We start from the raw sequence: 12,874 nt of genomic DNA, 5'->3' as shown, positions 1-12,874 counted from the left end.
ACAAAGGGACAAGCCCAAGGAAAGGTAGCAGGCTGGTAAGTTTCTGTAATCAGCCTGAAAAAGGGAATAGTTTCCTCTGGATGCACACAGGTCCTAGTTACCATCCCAAGTCTAGCACACATACACAGAACCAAATGCAGTAATTTTTCTGGGCAAACCTTAGATTAACCCAAGAAAAGAGGAGGGGGGAGGGGAAAATTAAAAAAATGTCATTGTAGACCAAAGTATAAAGTGATTTATTTTCCACAGTGGTAAAAACTTACAGTGAGGTTCCTTGACAGTTCTGGACTACAGTGTCAGCATTTTAAATTGGGAAAAGTCCTGTTGGTACTGATACTCTGCCTTTGTCTTTCAGCATGCACATCTCTGAAAGCCAACAAGAATTCTTCAGAATGCTTGATGAAAAAATTGAAAAGGTAAGGAACAACACAGTAAACATCCATTTTCTTGCTTGCTGTCCCAAGCAGTGGACAGGCAGGTTTCCCAGCTCCACGGGGAGGAGAAGTGGACAGCATCCACATCCTCCAGTACTTGAAGAGACTCTGGTCTGAGATCCCCCATACCACTCGTTGTTTATAAAGTTCTAAGTCTTTTAAATGAAAATCCCAGCTTCTTTATTTATTGTTAGAGAATCATTATACCACAACACAGATGGGAACGTTAGGAACTGAGACTTTAGGAATTAAATGGGCTATTTGGATCATATTGCATGTCTACAACAGAAGTTAGAAGTGAGATTTCAACTCTTGTTTACACCTTGAGCTGATGTTATACTCTTTACGCTTCATATTTTGGAGTGGCATACATTATTTAATACGTGGTATGAAATATTTGATTCCCCAGTTTGATTGAAGTAATTTGTACTACTGAATTGTAAAGAAGGAGGGAAATTTTTACTTGGATGACTCTGAATTTCTGCCATTTTTGCCCACACTCCTGATCTTAGGAGCTGGAGTGCTACGGTGGGCGAATCCCTTCTTTGTCTCAAGCAACTAATTTGTTATGCTACTCTAAAAAAAATACTTACAAAAGTAAAAAATGAGATTAAAATGAAAGAGTATGTGATGAGAAGTTAGGAGTTTGTAGATTCCTGAGAAGAATATATACTAGTATAAATATATATACCAGTATTTCACAGGAGAAGGATTTTGCTTAACTTGTGACATTTCTATAAATGCATTTAAAAATAAAATTTATACATATCTGCAATAGAGCTACATCTCCTATGAACAAATGCATTCACCCTATAAATACTTAGCTGCTTTTTCTGTACATCATCACCTTCCATAATGTCAAACACAGAATCTCCAGTGAAATGGATTTTCCAAAGATGTGTCTTATCTACAGACCAGACCATCTGATGACTGTATCTAATTATGAATTCAGGTTAGTTTTGTTTTCTAGATTTGTTTCAGGGCAGTAATACCATTCATTTGCCAGCTGCCACTTTTGAGATGCAGTTGACCGTGTCTCCTTGCTGTTTGGATCATGCTCTCAGCTCCTTGCAGGTGTTCTCCAGGGCTCTTATACTGATTTATCACATAGATCCGGAGACTGTCTATTAAGATGAAATATATAGTTTTATCTGTGAAAGAGACAAGACAGCTCCTTTGCATTTCAAGCTTCTGACATCTGATGAAATTGGCAGGGGTTAATGCACAGCTGAACATGGGATCTGCTGTGTATGGGGTCCTCCTGTGCCTGAGGAAATTGTCTTCATAAGAGAAGTTTGTTTTCTAATTAGTCTTTGCCAGCAATATATTGTTTTTGTAGGTATCTGCCACAAGTGCCAAAAAGATCAGAAAATACTAGTTTTGTTTGATTCCTAAACGGCTTTCTGAGCCCCTTCTCCATGGAAATGAAGGACAGCAGTGGAACAATTAAAAGAATTAAATCACTGAGCAACTCACTAATTTCAGCTGAAATAGGCAGCAGAAGTGGGGGGGCTGCCTGTGGTTGACGAGGGCCCAAACCATGTTGTAATGTTAATTTGGTAACCGTGGCCGTGTGTAGCACAATTTGTAATGGAGACACGCTGTCAGTCGCTGACGCTGCAGGCTGTGTCTGCAGAAACCTTACGGTCAGAAGGAAAATATCCCTCAACTTGCATAGAAAACCTGACGGGTGCTGGGTCGTTTAATAGAAATGAGTTACAACAATTGTAACATGCACAGTAAGAATTATAGGGAAGATTAAAAGTGCGTTTTGGATTTAGCAAAGGGAAGGCTGGCTGAAATAAATTTTTTTTAATCCAAGTGTGGAATTCCAAAGGACACAAGCTGATGTTTTAGCAACTGAAAACAAAGTGTTTATGAGTCCTGGAGGTCAAAATATCCTTAAGGAAATGATCTGAAGAATTTCTCTGAGACAAAGTTCATCTCCTGTCGGTACTCCACATGTGCTGTTTTGCTGGCTGCACGTATTGGCATGGCAAAGCTGAATACACTTCTGCAAATGTAACCCAAAGGTAAAAATCGGACTGTCACACCCAGTGCATGAAGCTTCTGCCTACCAAAATTCAATGTCAAAACACTGTGAAACATTCGTGGGGAGATGTCTGTTAGCATCTCTGTTTGAGTGTCTGTCCTTGAGAGAAGAGCTAGGACTGGACTTGCATTATGGAACTTCATGTAATTGTGATAATTAAAGCCATAGGATTTGTGGGGAAAAAAGAAATCCTAAAATAAAGTTTGGTGGTGAATGCTGAGCTATGAATACATTCAGCTACATTTTGGTTCTGCTTGAGTCAACTGGACCTTTTTCCGATAATCTCAGGGGTGCCAGAATTTGGAAAACAAACAAACAAGCAACAAAACAAAAAAAAACAACAATGGAAGAAAGCCTGATGAGAAAGGCAGGATTATAAAGTGGGAGGATCGGAGTAGCTGGGTAGAGTTAAGGAGTTGACAGCACAGGAAACAGTAGTTCTGGAATTCATTTAATCCCCGACAGACCACGGAGCGCTTCTCATGGCAGTGTTCCAGTGGCATAGCAACATGCATCCAAACAGGCAATTAAAAAGCTGAATGAATAAATGGCGAGGGGCTGTGCGGCTCTGTGTTTTCAGCCAATGGACATGGTGAGGGTCTGGTGGCAAACGGTGAACACAGCTTCTGCTTGACCAAAAGCTGGGTGTGCAAAGCATCAGGAGAGAAGAGGAGAAGGAATTAACAGGTCACCTGTGAGCAGCACCAGAGCTGGGACCTAGGGTGAAAGCTGGCTTATGTAGGAATGCTGCCAGCATCTGCCAGGAGCTGCATCAAGACCTCCTGGGGTTTTCATGTCATCTGAAACTCATGTTGCTGCGAGTATAGTCATGGGCTTTACTTTCGGATATGGAATGGCACACCATACAAAGAGTTCAGGAAGAGAACAAAGCAGGTACAGGCAGCGGTAAGGAGGCAGCTTATCTGCGGACAGCTTTATTGTAATTTTTTGAAAATTTGGCTTGCCTGAAATCACGTTCCAGCAGATGACAACAGCAAGGCGAGAGCCTCCCCGATTAAGTGGGAAAGGTAAGGATCAGAAGTAGAAGTGGTTCGCCTGAGCTGAGCCATCAAGGCACAGCCGCCGCACCAGAGACCCGAGGAGGTGCAGAGCAGCCTCCAGGTCCCTCACAAAGCCACAGCAGCCACCGGACCTCCTCCTCCTCTTCTTCCTTCTCCTCTGAGAGGGGAGAGCAGAGGATGAAGCATTTGCCCTGGTTTTGCAGGAAAGAAGTGTAAGGACTTTTTTTTTTAATTACCTAAATTCACACACTTGTCTTAAGATGCTTAAGGTCATCCTCCAAAACTGAAAGTTGGATTGTGGAACCGCAGGGGAGGAAGACTGGATTTCTCAGGAATTACCTGGACTTGGATGCGTATGCTGCTATCTCGTCTTCCTTGACATAGTTCATTTACACTCTGAATCATTAAAACTTCTTTAATGGCCTGTACTAGTTAGAATGATGGCCCATCCATTCCAGTTATTAGCCGGTGTTCAGGGTAGGAAGAGAAACTGCCAAAGGGCTCAAGTGGGTTTGTGCACTGGGATGTGTCTGCCCAACCACAATGTTGCTGCTTTTCGGGGGGCTGTTGTCTTCCCCTGTTTCTTCTCTTCCTTCCTAACATGCAGCTGCTCCCCCAGAAGCACACCGTCCCTTAGGTCTGCACTCAGGTGCTGCCTGTGCCCTTTGTTTCTGCTGCAGAACTTATCCCCAACTGCTCCTTCTTGGTCTCTGTTTTGGTTTCTCCAGAGGACCTTTACAGCTTTGCAGGCCAGCTCACCATTTCAAGTCGTTTCACCAGCCCCACCACAGTAATTTCCCATCTCAAGCACAGCAAGCCTCTAACTGATCGCAGGTGCCAACACTCCAGGTATCATCAACTCCAGCATCTATCAAATGTCCTCCAAAACAATGGGGCCAGGAAGGCAAAAATGGACATTTTTTTACATGTTTTGCTGGACTGGGGCCACAGTGCTCAGCAGGACCAAAGCGCTGCCAGGCAGGAGCTGGAGGCCTCTCCTGGCTTTCTTCTGAGGAGCACCAAGAGGAGTCCCTGTGCATCACATCTACAGTGCAACAACGGAAGGCAGCAGCATCAAGATGCCTTCTTCTTCCTCTGATCTTCTTAGGAACACAAACTTTGTTGTTACCGATAAAAAAAAAAAAAAAAAAAAAAAACTAGGGAATAAGCTTTAGACAAAAACTTTTACCCTAAAAACAAAACAGAAGTCCTCTTAAGACAAAACCCACGTGCAAGTAAAATTGCTGATTCTGCATGCAAGCTGCCAGGCTGCCTTGCCCTCACTCTGGTGTTGTTCTTGGCTGCCATAAACCAAAAGTGCCTTTTTTTCCATTTGGCTTTTAAGCAGAGCTTTGCTCCACCTCAAGCCGTGGGAAGAGCACAGCGATTGGGGTGGCTGCAGGAGCTGTTCTGGTTCCTCCGTCCCGCACTGAGTCCTCTGCCTTCCCACCAGCTGGTGCATCAGCTGGAGGCCGGCCTGGCGCCTGCCTGCCGTGCCGGAGCAAGCGAAACGTGCCAACGGCAGCCTTGAGGCATTTCTCTGCAACAAAAATGCAATTTTAGTCTGTAGCGTAGCACTGCGTTGTGGGGGGTGGGGGGGAGCTCTCCGTCCTGCCTTCGGACACCGTCGTAATGTGGGCACTGAGTTAGGTGGTTGGGGTCCCTCCGTGCAGAGCCTGGGGGGTGCGAGGCCTGCACCTCACACTTCAGGAAGGCCCAGGAGGTGCCGCTGGTGTTTCACCCAGCGTTTTCCGCTCCTCCCCTTTTGGACTGTGGCACGCTGCCCACATGCGTTAGGTGGAAGGAGCCGGCTGGCGGCAGGCTCGGCGGCAGCCCAGCGACCACCGAGGGACATGGCCTTGAAGGCCACCTCCTAGACATCGACATGGCTCCTTCCCCAAGGGTGCAGAAATGGGACTGGAGCATCTGGTGGCAGCAGCCTGGCTTCTGCCAGCACCCAAGGAGAGGTGGCATCTCTGTAGCGAGGCGGGGCCTTGCTCAGCACCCTGGGCTTCAGCTTCTTTCCTTCCTCTTCTGGAGCAGCGTGCTCCATTGTCAGGGTCTGAACCGGAAAGCAGAACAGCGGGAGGAATGGGAAGGAAGAAAAGTAAGACGGCTCTCAGTAGTTTGGGCCTGCTTGAGCACTGGTGGCCATTCATGCAGGGCGTGCTGGGGAGTGATGGGCAGCAGGGGACCAGATGGGTGAATCTGCTGGACACACCCCAAGCGGCAGCCATTCATCGCCTCTAATGGCCTTCACAGCTCTGAAGCGTGTTGGACACAGCCTTCGTCGTCACCAGATTAGTATCCAAATGCATCGTGGTCCCCAGCACAGAGAAAACCAATGGATGTGGCCACTCTGAAGTATTTCTGCATCCCATCAGCAACTCTTTTTTCCTGAATCAAACCTTCTACTTAGAAAATGCATTTCTTTGTTTCTTCCTGCATCAGTGACTGCTGAATTGAAATTAAGGCTGATTAGTCTCCTGGGATTTTTTTGTCATACTAAGAAAGCCCTTTGACTAATCGTGCTGAGCTGTGTGGGTGCTGTGGACATGGGCGGGACACGGAGTGAGATGAAGGGGGGGACCCTCCAGCAAGGTGAGCTCTGCAACCCCAGCATCGTCAGTGGTATTTTTCATTGCAGAGGATTTTATTTACCAACCTTTGTTCCTGGCTGGTACCCTACGTCAGTTGTGCATCCCAGGTAAATTGTATCAAGATGCATTATTCCCTTTTCATTTTTCCTTCTTTTCTTTTGTCTTCCTCTTTCCAGACAGCACAGTCAACCATTTTAATTTGTGGGTTGGCTTGGTATCCCTGGCATTAGTAGAGTTTCACCTGTTTTACCATGGTTGAATTGGTCCCTTCTGCTTACAGAGAATTGAGCTTTTACACTTTCGGCGGGTCTGAGACTCTCACATTTGTCCTCTCCTTCTTTGCCTGTCCGTTGCTCGGCCTCTGGGATGTTTCACACAGGCACTAGGGTGACCCAACCCAGCACACAGGACCAAAGGGAAGCCGTCCAGCTGTTGAGATTTTCAATACCAGATTTTGAAGCCGTTGTTTTACTCAGGCTATCTTGGGTGGTTTGTGCATTCAAAAGCTCAGCTCCAGCTGTGCAGAGCAATGAGGACAGCAGGTGCCGTCATCCCCTGTTTTTGTCGCTTTGCAAGAAACAGCTTGTGCAGGACAAAATACATCTTCTGCCGACCTTCCAAGGGTGATGCCCAGGTAGATGCTGCTGCAAGTCTTGCATTTTGAATGAGACAGAAAATGTAGCACACCTAGTCTCTACAAAACCCATGGTTTTTGAAGCTTAGCCTGTTTTCCTCCATTTTGCAAGCATAATTTCAGTATGAATAGTGTCTTTTGCTCTTATGTTAAGGTCTTGCTCAGGTTATCAGATGAAGTATCCTTCTTCACAGCAGCTGACAGCCGCTTCACAGCATCCTTCTTCACAGCAGCATATGATTATGTACTTTGTTGCTTCTGCATAGGAGATTATGTTCTAGTGATGACTCTGTAAGGTTGTATACATCAAGGCGTGTTTTTACATAAAATAGTTTTGTAAATCAGTGTGTTGGACTCCCCTGAGCTTCAGTATGGGGAATGAAAATAATGAGATTCACGGTGACAGAAAGGGAGTGACTTCCTATCCTGGTTTCATGCAGATCTTCCAGAAATGGTTGTAGGAGTTCTGCAAACTCCATTGCCTGTTTTTCAATTTCTCCCTAGCTCTGAAATTAAGTGTCCTTGTTTCACAGACCTGAAATACATTATTTGTAAGTATTATTTGCTATTTTTATCTTCAGTTAGTGATTTACAAAATACCTGGCTTTTTTCCTTACAGGGTCGTGATTATTGTTCAGAAGAGGAAGATGTCACATAGTGCCAATTCTGCCAATCAAACCAGGAATACTACTGTGTAAATAGATTACAACCCAGTTGACACCTTTTGGAAGTCTTCTAGAGCGAACAGCACTACATAACAGAAGAAGATCATTTCCACATTATATGCTCCATTCAGTTACAGTGTTTCTTAATGAACAGATGAGGAATATTGCTAAGAACTCGTAAGGAACTGTTTTTGTTGCTGCTAGTTAAAACTTGTTGCAACTTTTCACTTTCTCTGTGTCCAGATACGCAGCAAATCCTTAAAGTTAATCTGAAAGACGTTGTTGATTTTATTAAGGCTTCTGGCCTGTTTTCTATCTAATAAGGTAGTGTTATACAAAGCTTCCATAAGTGAACATTCAAGCATCTGAGAACACCCTTAAGCTGTCTGTCAGTCCGCGTACGGGCTGGAGTGCTTATTAATGCTGGTGATTTCAAGCTTTGGAGATGGGATGTTTTGCCATGGCAGGCCTTGTTTCTCTGCTCAGAAGAAGGCTGAGAAACTATTATCCATTAAAAGCATGTTATCACTGAAATACTGGAAGTGATGCAGGAGCGGGAATTTGTATTTTAAGAGGAAAAGAGTTTCATTTAATAGGTATCTTAATCAAGGACTAAGCTTGCAGTATTGGCTTTGCTGAGCACGAATGGGAGTGTGATCACAATCATTTTGAATCTCTTTTTTTCTAAGAAAATAAACATTTTACTGTTTTTATGTATTCTTGTCTTTTACCATTCATGCAACACAATGTTCTAAGAGCCTGGGAACAGGCAAGGCAAAACCAACCCTTCACATTTCTGACTCTGTGGATCTGATCTTTTAAAGCAGCTATGTGTCAATTGGGGGTATCTGTTGCATGTCCTGTAGAGTTTATTTTTCCATATTATACAGAGAGGATGCTATCTTCTCAAAAGCAGATGTAATATTTTTAACAAATACTGTCATGAGTAAAAAAAAAAAAAAAAAAACTCAAGGAAAAAAAGACACCTTTTGTATTTATTCTTTAAGAAGAGATTGTTACCTGTGCCAATGTTTATTCTCCATACTGTGACACCGTGTGAGTGCCAGGTCTGTCCTGCATCCCAAGCAGAAACTCTCAGTGAATCTTCGGGGTGTAGGTTTCAGTAGCGTATTGATGTCAGTGCACTGTGCGGGACTGTGTATGTCAAATAGACCATGAGACTGCATTTATAGCATCATTTCTGATGTGCCAGATGTCAGCTTTGGGCACGCAACCCAAAACCCTTTAAAGTACTCCATTTTTCACTGGCCTAGTTCTAAGGGTCTTTTGCAAACCAGATTCTCTTAAAGTTTTTCAACTGAGTCTCTCAAAGATCCCTTCTGACTTCTAAAAATCTCTAAAATATTAGGGAGTTTCGTCATTAAAGAGATTTCCTCCATCATTCACTCTGAGTGGGTTTGGGCAATCCATGGCAAAAGATTTTGTATGAGTTCCCCCCGGCAATGCCATTAGTGCTGTGCTACACCTAGAATATGTCAAAAAACACCGTTTGCTTATGCTTCCTTCCCCACATTGGGCTTTCCTTTTGCTTTTGGCCACAGATGGGGCAGCGTGGTAGGGAGAATGTGTCAGCCTCAATTTGAGCTGAATGATTGCTCCATCACAGGACTGGGACAACTCAAGTGCTTTGTAGTGTCAGTAGTTTTCCATGTAGACGCTCAGCATCAGGGTCCTCGCTGGCACATTCCACCACATGCATCTTTAACTTGTTAATGGTCAAAGGTTGCTGGCCAGACCCTGAATCTTTGCTCCATTTTGGCAGCAGTTTTGGCAATGCAGCTATCCCAGAGATCTTGACCTCAGTGAAGATGATTTTTCACTGCCTTCCTCCCATCACATCATCCTTGGGTAGGGCTCCTGGGGTCTTGATGCTATAGAGCCATTTAACCTGTTACAAAGTCTTCCAGGTGATAACTGCAGTCTTGCATATGATATATATATGTATTTTTTTCCATGCTTTACATCAGCTCTTGAGCAGGTAGCCATGCTAAGGAGGGTCAAGAGATTGTGCATTTGAATTATTTGAACACTTTCATTAATAAATGGTCCTGGGGCTTGGTCCTACAAATCCATCTCTCAAAAGTCCTTTATAAAGCCTTTGCAAGTTGTGCAGGAGTGATTGAATTGGGTCCTTTCTTTTAAAACATTTCATTTTCTAAACACCAAACATCTCCTATATAAATTTTGCATACAAATCCTGTGTTACAGATACTCCATGGTCTGTCAATACACCAGCCTCTTTCTACACAGAGTTTCTTTCAGCCAGCTAATAGTTTTAACTTGTTGTTGTTGTTGTTTTTTCCTTGATGATGGCATGGTTATTGTGGAAGCTTTGTGAGAGCGGAAACACTCTTCCTATCTTTCCTAAGCACTTAATGTGTTTGTAACATTAAGCAGCAAGTACTTTAGTCTCCCGTATAGATCGTAATGTGGCTGGTGTGCCTTTGAAGGACCACGTTTGCTGATGCCTGGGTAGCCCATCCTGCTGCTGGGCCTGGAGGTACGAGGACGGGTGGGAGGTTTGGAGGGAAGCAGTGGGTACCTTGGACGTTGATGTGGGGCCAGCACCTCCCCCAGGTGGCTGGTGGGACTGGGGTGAGGGTTGGCAGACTTAATTTGCTCTAACCTTCTGCAGAAGATGGGGGCAGACTTGAGTTGGGGGGAAGGGGCAGAGAGGAGGGGGTTGGGGGGCGTGGGAGGCATCACCTATTCGCATCAAGTCAGCAAATCCTTGGCCATGGCTCTTCAACCATCTTCTGTGTGCTGGGCAGAAGTTGGCTGATGGCTTTCTGCTGACCCAGCATCCTGGTCAGGCTGGAGACTTGCTCTTAAACTCTTAGGGATATGGAAAACCAAAGATCAGTGCTGGTAATTTACTGTAAGCAGGGTAACCGTTTCCTCAAGCCTTGAGCTACAGCTTGCTGAAAAAATAAGTCCAGAGTGAGCACAGTGCAGCAGGTGGAAGGAGGGAAAAAATGGATCTCCCTGTGGGCCACGGAAACCACCTGAGAGTGAGGTCATGGCCCTGCTGGGGCTGAAAACCAGCGTTTGGCTTATCCCCAGCTTTTTAAGAACTTGCGCATAGCACAGGCAGCCCCACAGGGTTGCTCAGGTGGATGTTGCTCTTTAATCTGTCTTCTGCCTTTGCAGAAGTCCCAGTAAATTCTATTAGAAGTCTGCATACATGTCTCCGCTAAGGATCTATAATAATATAAGCTGATTACTGTAGCTTAAAATGCATCTCTCTGTGGAACCATGCCTCAAATATATTCAGGGTGGAAAAGAGGGTGGGCAGAGGAGAACTGCTTGCATCTGGTGTGCTGTGCTTATTAGTAAATGGGATTTTCAATGTTTCTTATAAAAGAAGTATCAAGAAAATTATCCCAGGCCAAATTTTTCTTTAGGAGACTGACATACCGTTAAATTAGCTACAAGCTATAGTCGGGGATCTTGGACAAGGTCGTGGTGAAGGCATTTTGTAGTTCTGTAGAGGGCCCCTAGGGACCATCTGATTCCAGCTCCTGCTGGACCAGGCTGCCAGGCCCCATCCAGCCTGGCCATGAGCACCTTGGGGGTGCTCAGCCTGCATGCAAGACCCTGTTATAACGCATGTACTTTGACGTAAAAGTCAGATGCTTTTATTTCCGTTTTATTACTGAGAGTTTTTCTTCACCTGTGCCCCCTCCCCAGCCCTTCCGCCCCTCCATGCAGCGCCGAGCTCATCCAAGGGGCAGGGCTGGTCGTGGTGGGCAGGAGGACGCGAAGGCTTTGCCTTCACATCTAAATTGGGGATTAAAAAAAATAAACAAAAAAACCATATTGTTACTTTTTTCACCTTGGAAGGCTGCAGGGTGTCATCTTGCATCATTCAGATGTGGACACAGGCCGTGCACTTTTTTTTTCATTTTTTTTTTTTTTTTCCCCTTCTACTCTGGGCCTGGCAGCACGGGGTAAGGCAGAGGAGCACCCAGTTCACCTGCTCCTCTCCCATGCCCTTGGGTTGAGATTCACAGCAGCAGCAGGGGCTGCACCAGTCCCCTTGCAGCTTGGTGGGGCCAAAGCTGAGCCAAAATGCCTCCCTTGGCTCAGTGTGAAACACCCATGCAATAGACCACAGTGCCCAAATTTCATTCATGAAAAGGAGATTTAAAAAAAAAAAAAAAGTAAATCCATATTTGGGCATGCCCTGTCCCAAAGTGCCTGAGAGCTGTGCTGGGTCGCCAGTTCCCAGCCTCCCTCCAGAAGGCTGGATAATAAATAATAAATATAATAAATAACTGGGGCGCCTCCAGGAGCCATGGGCTGTGTGGCTGGCAGACTCGCTGAGCTGCCCTGGGATTTTCTGCGATGTCCACATAAACTCAGCTCTTTAGAAACCACCAGAAAGCTCTGGGCATCTCTAATTTTTTTTTATTTATTTATTTATTTTTTTTTTTAATGGAGCATCACACTTTACCATGAAGAAGCAGGCTTTTGCTGGTGGGAGCCAGTGTATTTTAGGAAGTTTTCTTGGACTGTCTGGAAACGTTTAGAAAATCCCCTTTCCGCTAACTCTTCACATCTGCTTGGCAGTACCCCGCCAAAACACGTCTGGTCGTGCAGGCGCGGGAGCCACACTGACACCACGCAAAGGACTCGGGGCCCCAGCTGGGTTTGCCTGGTGCTGGTGTGGGGCTCAGGCACTGACACGATGTGGAGCAATGGTGGGTAATGGGTGGCCTGGAAAACCCCAGGGCAGACGGGTGGATGGACAGGCGAATTGCTACAACCGAGAAATCAGAAGCTTTTACGCTTTAAAAGGCCCATCAAAGCGGCTGGTTAATTATCTGACAACTACCACGGCTGTTGACATCAAAGCAGGATTAGGGCAGGCTCCTGAAATGGTAACTAATCCCACCAGGTGCTTGTCCCCACTGTATTAATGTGGAAACCCCAATGCGATTATTGCAGGTACAAGGCTTAGTGACTTTGGTGGGCTTGACCGCACTGCTGGTGGGAGCTCAGCCTTGGGCGGTTTGCGGGCATCACCACCACTGCCAATATAGCGTGGGGGCACTTTCCCATCTGCTGGGGAATTCATTCTGGAGGTGAAGGGTTTGCTTTTGGTGTATGCCAGGAGGAGGCCCACGCCATGCAGGCCACCACCTGAGTCAGCTCAGCGCTCCTTACCGTGCCCCGCAGAGCCTCGCCGCAGGGCTGCACCCCCCCACACACCCTCCAAACCCAGGTTGCACGGAGCACCTCCTCAGCACACCGCCCACAGGCACCTCTGCCCGCACAAGAGAGCTCACGCCATCCCTGCGGCTGCAGGTTGGCACCAAAAATGTTGCCACTACGGCATGAAAATCAGAATGAGGGCAAATACTCAGATCTCAGCTATTTCAGCTTTGGCAAGACTATAACATGATGGTTAGCTGTCACTTTGATTTTGGAGTTAGCGTTGGC

At 45.6% G+C, this 12,874-nt stretch overlaps 1 protein-coding gene across 3 annotated transcripts in view; it reads left to right on the top strand.

The window, feature by feature from the left end:
- Positions 1 to 8,125, top strand: part of C8H1orf21 (chromosome 8 C1orf21 homolog) — a 108,774-nt gene extending 100,649 nt beyond the window's left edge. For all 3 annotated transcript variants that reach the window (XM_040566478.1, XM_040566476.1, XM_040566477.1), the window contains exons 5-6: positions 356 to 416; positions 7,363 to 8,125. In XM_040566478.1, coding sequence (XP_040422412.1) covers positions 356 to 416; positions 7,363 to 7,401 — 100 coding nt within the window. In that variant the 3' untranslated portion in view covers positions 7,402 to 8,125. The remainder of the gene's footprint in view (positions 1 to 355; positions 417 to 7,362) is intronic.
- Positions 8,126 to 12,874: the final 4,749 nt, after the last annotated feature.

Source organism: Cygnus olor, chromosome 8 (genome assembly GCF_009769625.2).
Source record: "Cygnus olor isolate bCygOlo1 chromosome 8, bCygOlo1.pri.v2, whole genome shotgun sequence".
Lineage (NCBI taxonomy): Eukaryota > Metazoa > Chordata > Aves > Anseriformes > Anatidae > Cygnus > Cygnus olor.
Note: the sequence above shows the minus strand (reverse complement) of the source record. Positions and strands in the feature narration are given on the sequence as shown.